Genomic DNA, 5,202 nt, shown 5'->3' with positions numbered 1-5,202 from the left:
GGTACAATTGCATGTCACGAACAACGGTCAAAAGTCAGAAATCTCCAACTCCGGGTTGACGGTTCTTCATGGCATACACATTCAGTAGCAAGAAGCAGCAAGCTCGGATCCAAGGAAGATCTAGATCAGCGGACAAAACCTTGTTCAAGAAAGGTTCCAAGGGAAGACCTTGATCCACGTTTATGCCATCAAGGAGGTAAACCGGACACAGGGCTACGATCTCAGTTAGATTATACCTAGGACCTGGGGGCAAGGCAGGAGTTTCATCTTGTTCAGGATGATGGTCCATTACAGCACACATTTCCTCATAAGTCGGAGTTACTTCAGAGTCTTCAAACCGGAAAACCATGGTGCTAGGATTAAAATGAGCAACGAGCCAAGAAAGGAAACCATAATCAGGCTTCAAATCTTTAAAGTATTTTAACCAGGTGAGTTGGTTCATAGGAGAAACTCCCCATAGATCATCAGGAATGGACTGGACGAAAGTTAAGACTTGGTGTCGGAAAGCCATGAAAAAGGTTATTTAAGAAACGGGTCTGCTTTGAATCCTGGATGTGAAAGAAAGGTGGAAAGAAACCCCATTTGTAGAAGGATAAAGCGACCAATGAACGAACCATTGTCAATGTCCGACATAATAACCACTGTCAGAGGTAGTTGGAAGAACAGTTAAGTATGGACCGCTCGGGTTGGTAAACATTTAAACTCGCATTGATAAATAAGGACGGTTTGTACAATAAAGAAGTTGATCTTTATGACCGCATTAACCGCCCTATCAGGTAAGTACTACGGTCCACTCCTGTTTATGAATTGATTTTGTCATTTTGGGTTCATTATTTTATTCTTTATCTATTTATTTATTCCATCTTATTTTATTTATTCATTTACAATAAATTAGTCTGTTGGCTGCTAACAAGGTGAACCGTTTTGAGAATAAATGGGGCACCATTATTTTGTGTTGTTTTGTTTTTGCTGGAATAAGACTTCACAGTTGTAAAACATAAACACTTGTGATAAAGTAATAAAAATAAAAGTTGTGAAAATATAAATAATATCATAAAAATAATGATATAACTGTACAACTGTTCAAAAATAAATAAATAAATAATAAAACACCGCTAAATGTTCAAAATGTTCAAAAAATGGAGGAGACGTGCAGCAAGACTACCGCCGCCTACAGCTAGGACCAGCAACAGTCGGAGGGGGTGGAGATGGTGGTGCGCCATCCGAAGAAGAGCCATCCTCATCCTCATCAGAAGAGTCGAGTGGGATGCCCTCGACCTCTAATCTCGTCCGAAGCCGCTCCACCTCTGCCTGAAGCCGGCTCACGGCACTAGACTGACGGGACTGATGCCTCCGAAGCCTCCCGTTCTCCAGCTCCTGTAAAGGCAAGCATGTGTAAGAAAATTTACCAACATAATAAGAAGCTAAAAGGTAAATATGTGTAAAGTTCATACCAGCTCGTGCCGCTCGGAGTAGAGCCGACCTATGTAAGCTCGAGCAAAACCGAACCGCTGGCATATCTCCTGATACCTCTGGGCCGGCACCTGCAAACGAGGAATATCCGTTAAAAGATTACTCAGGTACAATGCTCTTAACTTTGTAAATTCGGTTTATGACTTACGTGTGTAGCGTGCTCAGGGTCCAACTGCACCGGAGGAGGAGCCTGTCGAAGATCAGCAGGAATGACGACGCCAGATCCCAAACCTAGACTAGGGTCCAATACCACCTCCATATCCGGTGGGAACGGGACGTCACCCAGCACTACACCGGCCGGTCCAGCCGGAGCCGCCGCGCCACCCGCCTCAGCCGCTGCCTCAGCTCGGTAGTGAGCCGCAGTCTTGTGCGTCTTCCGCTCCTACATTAAGTTACAGAGAGTAATGGCATCAGTGGTTTGAAACAGCGAGAATAGTAATAACAGTAAATAAGCAGAAGATCAGATGAGTTACCTAGGTGTACTCGAGGACCTCGGGAATCCGGGCCTGCATCCGAGAGGCGAAGTAAGAAGGGAAGTCACCGATGGACAGGAAATCGTTCACCGAGAAGCCTCTGTACTCTATCTCCAAATCCTCCCGGGTCAAGCCCTCCAGCAGACACATATGCCGAGGAGGAGCATGAGGCACTCTCCGCCGTGACGGAGCTATCGGGGTGTCAAAGACTCTCTCTCCAAGAAAGTACCGGTCAGCCCAGTATCCTCGCATCAACAGCCTAGACCAGGTGTGCAACTCAGCCACCTCCCGGCCCGGGTAGGTCCTCCAAGCCTCGCAGTCCCATGGAGACAAGGACAGCTACAAAATAAGAAATTAGTATTTGTTGTGCATTGAAATAAGAAAAGGGAAAAAGAAGATAAGCTAAATGTTCAGAATATCTGTGTACTCACATCGGACAGCCCCCGGTCGTTAAGAAAGCTCCGCCAGTACTCGGGATCCTCGCCACTGGCATAAGTGTGATGGCAGTGGGCCAGATAGCAAGGAATCCTCCTGGACTCGACAGGAGAGTCGCCACTCGGACCTCCGGGGTAGATGCAATACTCGTAGGACCATACCTGCAACAGAAGAAGTAACGGTATCAGTAAGCTGAACAGTTCAGAATGAGAAGTAAAAGGTAAAGAGTGAAAGAACATTACCTCCAAAGGCCGGATGAACAGCCAGTTCGACTCACCGCTACCACGAGTCCAGACATCCAGACCGTGATAGAGATGAGCCAAACCAAGTGTGGCCCAGTCGAAGGACCCGACCTGGCTCAGATCCCGAAGACAAGCCAGCACCGCCGGATCTCCCTTATTCTGGGAGATGCATAGCAACTGGGACGAAATAATGTAGAACAAGAAGGACCGAGCAGCCTGGTCCCTCTCCTCCCGAGTGTAAGCAGGAGCAGCAGGTCGGGCCTCCTCCGGCAACTCCCTCCAAGCCTCCAAGCAGGTCCTGATCCTCTCGGCCCAGAACCTGAAGACCATCTCATATGACATGCACCCCTGCACAGTGTATCGGGTTTGTGTCGTAACACCGAGTAGGGAACGGACTAGCTGAGCTCCGATAGCAGCCGTCTGATACCGAGCATCTAGTGGAGGAACCGGGCCAGTGAAGCGAAGGCCGGTGATGGCAGCATAGTCTGTGGGCGTGAGGGTCATCTCTCCAAACCCAAAAACGAAGGTGTGAGTGCAATCGTTCCACCGCTCCATCAATGCGTATCGCATAGCGGGCGGGAAATAAGGCTGTGTGCGGCGCAATCCTGCGGCGTAATCCCCGAAGCCTGCAGCGACTACCCGGGCTCGCATAGGAGGGTCCAATAAGTCCCAGAAGGCAGAAGCATCAGTGGCTGATCCGCCCGAACGGGCCTTGCCCAGATTCACCTGTAAGAAAAGTTCAATTTCAATAAATATAAGACTAACAACTGTTCATTTTCTTTTATTGCAGGAAAAATAAAGACCAAATTTCAGTTTGGACCATAGCTGCGTCACGCGGCTACAAAGCCGCGTCACGCATCTACACAACTGCGTCATGCGGCCCTGCCCAAGTTGCGCACCTAGAAGCACAGCCGCGTAGAGCATCTCTGCACTCGCGCCACGCTACTCCACAGCTGCGCCACGTAACTGTTTGAGATACGTTGCCCTAAGAACAGATGCGCCACGCAGCCACGAAGTCGCGCCACGCATCTCGCTAGCAGTGTCACGCAACTGTTCAAGATTCTTATTCGATTGACGAACAGTCGCGTCACGCAACTGTTCTTCCAAAGAACAGCTGCGTGACGCAACTGTCGAAGGTACGCAGTGTTTCAATTTCGATCTAGTTTCACTACGTTTGTGTTGTTCTCATGCAATTTTCAGGGCAAAATCAAGTCGCCTACGAGTACTAACAAGAAAGTATCATCAAATCAAGGCCTAACACAGTTAAAAGGGGTCAATTCTAAGGTTCAAGGCAAGCTAGGGTTTCTGGTGCCTCGAACAGTTGCGTCACGCAACTGTTCACACAAGAACAGATGCGTCACGCAACTGTTCATGGAAGAACAGCCGCGCCACGCAACTCCTACCTGCGTAACGCGACTGTTGACGCAGGCGCAAACACAAAGAAACAGTTCTATTTACTACAGCTACGGATCAAAAGCAGTAAAAAACAACAAATTGAGGAAACTTTCACTTACCTCGGATCGAAAGCCGCGCATCCGACTCGTCTCGTACCGGACTGGAAACTCCGTACCCGGCAATGGAAGAAGCTGCAACGGCCGCGTCCCGGGGTCAGCGGATTCCGGCTCACCGGCACCAGCTCACCGTCGAACGTAGGGATACCGGGTAGGACCCCGAGAGTCTCCATCTCTCGAGTGTAGGCGAAAGCAGGGATTTCAGGAAGCTGAGACATCTTTTTCAGTTGAAAGTTCAGAGAACCGGTTCGATTCGGCCCAAATCTTCGATTTTTATTTGGGTTTTACGGTTTTTCAATCGATTTTCGGTTCGGTCTCTCATAGTGCTCGCACTAAAATATTAATATGAATTTCCAGGCTGTCAGTTCAATAAATTAATTAGAAAATGTTTTGAAAATAAAAATTCGGGTTGTTTCAGTCTTCCCCCCTTAAAAAAATTCGTCCTCGAATTTTTGAAACAAGCAAGGTAAGATCACAGTATATATGAGGAACAAAGAAGGATCGTACTCAACAAAAGAGAATCCATTTACAGTCGATCACTGTTAGTACAGAACGTTTTACATGGAAGGAAAAAGATGAGGATAATTTCTTTGCATATCAGCTGCCACTTCCCATGTGCATTCCTCCATCGAATGATTTCTCCATAAGACTTTGACCATAGGAATCTCCTTAGATCGAAGTTTACGAATCTAGAAATCGAGGATGCTAATCGGTATTTCTTCATATGTCAAATCTTCACCCACCTGAATCTCTTGCGACTCTAACACATGAGACGGATCAGGAATGTACTTCCGTAGCATGGACACGTGAAACACTGGGTGTACATGAGAAAACTCGTTAGGCATATCCAACTGATAAGCTACTTCTCCAATTCTTGCAACTATAGGATACGGTCCAATGTATCTTGGAGCTAGTTTCCCTTTCTTGCCAAAACGTAGGACACCTTTCATAGGAGATACCTTCAGGAAGACTAAATCACCCTCTTGAAATGTCACTTCTCTATGCTTAGGATCCGCGTAACTTCTCTGCCGATCAAACGCCGTTTTAATCCTGTTCCGAATGATAGGA

At 47.3% G+C, this 5,202-nt stretch overlaps 1 protein-coding gene across 1 annotated transcript; it reads right to left on the bottom strand.

The window, feature by feature from the left end:
• Positions 1-1,031: 1,031 nt before the first annotated feature.
• LOC149493391 (uncharacterized) lies at positions 1,032-4,781 on the bottom strand. The gene is made up of 7 exons (XM_089726612.1): positions 4,138-4,781; positions 2,624-3,349; positions 2,378-2,542; positions 1,947-2,285; positions 1,622-1,855; positions 1,455-1,544; positions 1,032-1,377 (listed from the first exon to the last, which is right to left on the bottom strand). Exons 1-4 carry the CDS (start codon positions 4,156-4,158, stop codon positions 1,947-1,949), a joined length of 1,251 nt encoding a protein of 416 aa, XP_089582738.1. The 5' UTR covers positions 4,159-4,781; the 3' UTR covers positions 1,032-1,377; positions 1,455-1,544; positions 1,622-1,855.
• Positions 4,782-5,202: the final 421 nt, after the last annotated feature.

The sequence above is a fragment of the Jatropha curcas genome, chromosome 10 (genome assembly GCF_041381405.1).
Source record: "Jatropha curcas cultivar XTBG-Jc1 chromosome 10, XTBG_Jcur_1.0, whole genome shotgun sequence".
Taxonomy (NCBI): Eukaryota; Viridiplantae; Streptophyta; class Magnoliopsida; order Malpighiales; family Euphorbiaceae; genus Jatropha; species Jatropha curcas.
Note: the sequence above shows the minus strand (reverse complement) of the source record. Positions and strands in the feature narration are given on the sequence as shown.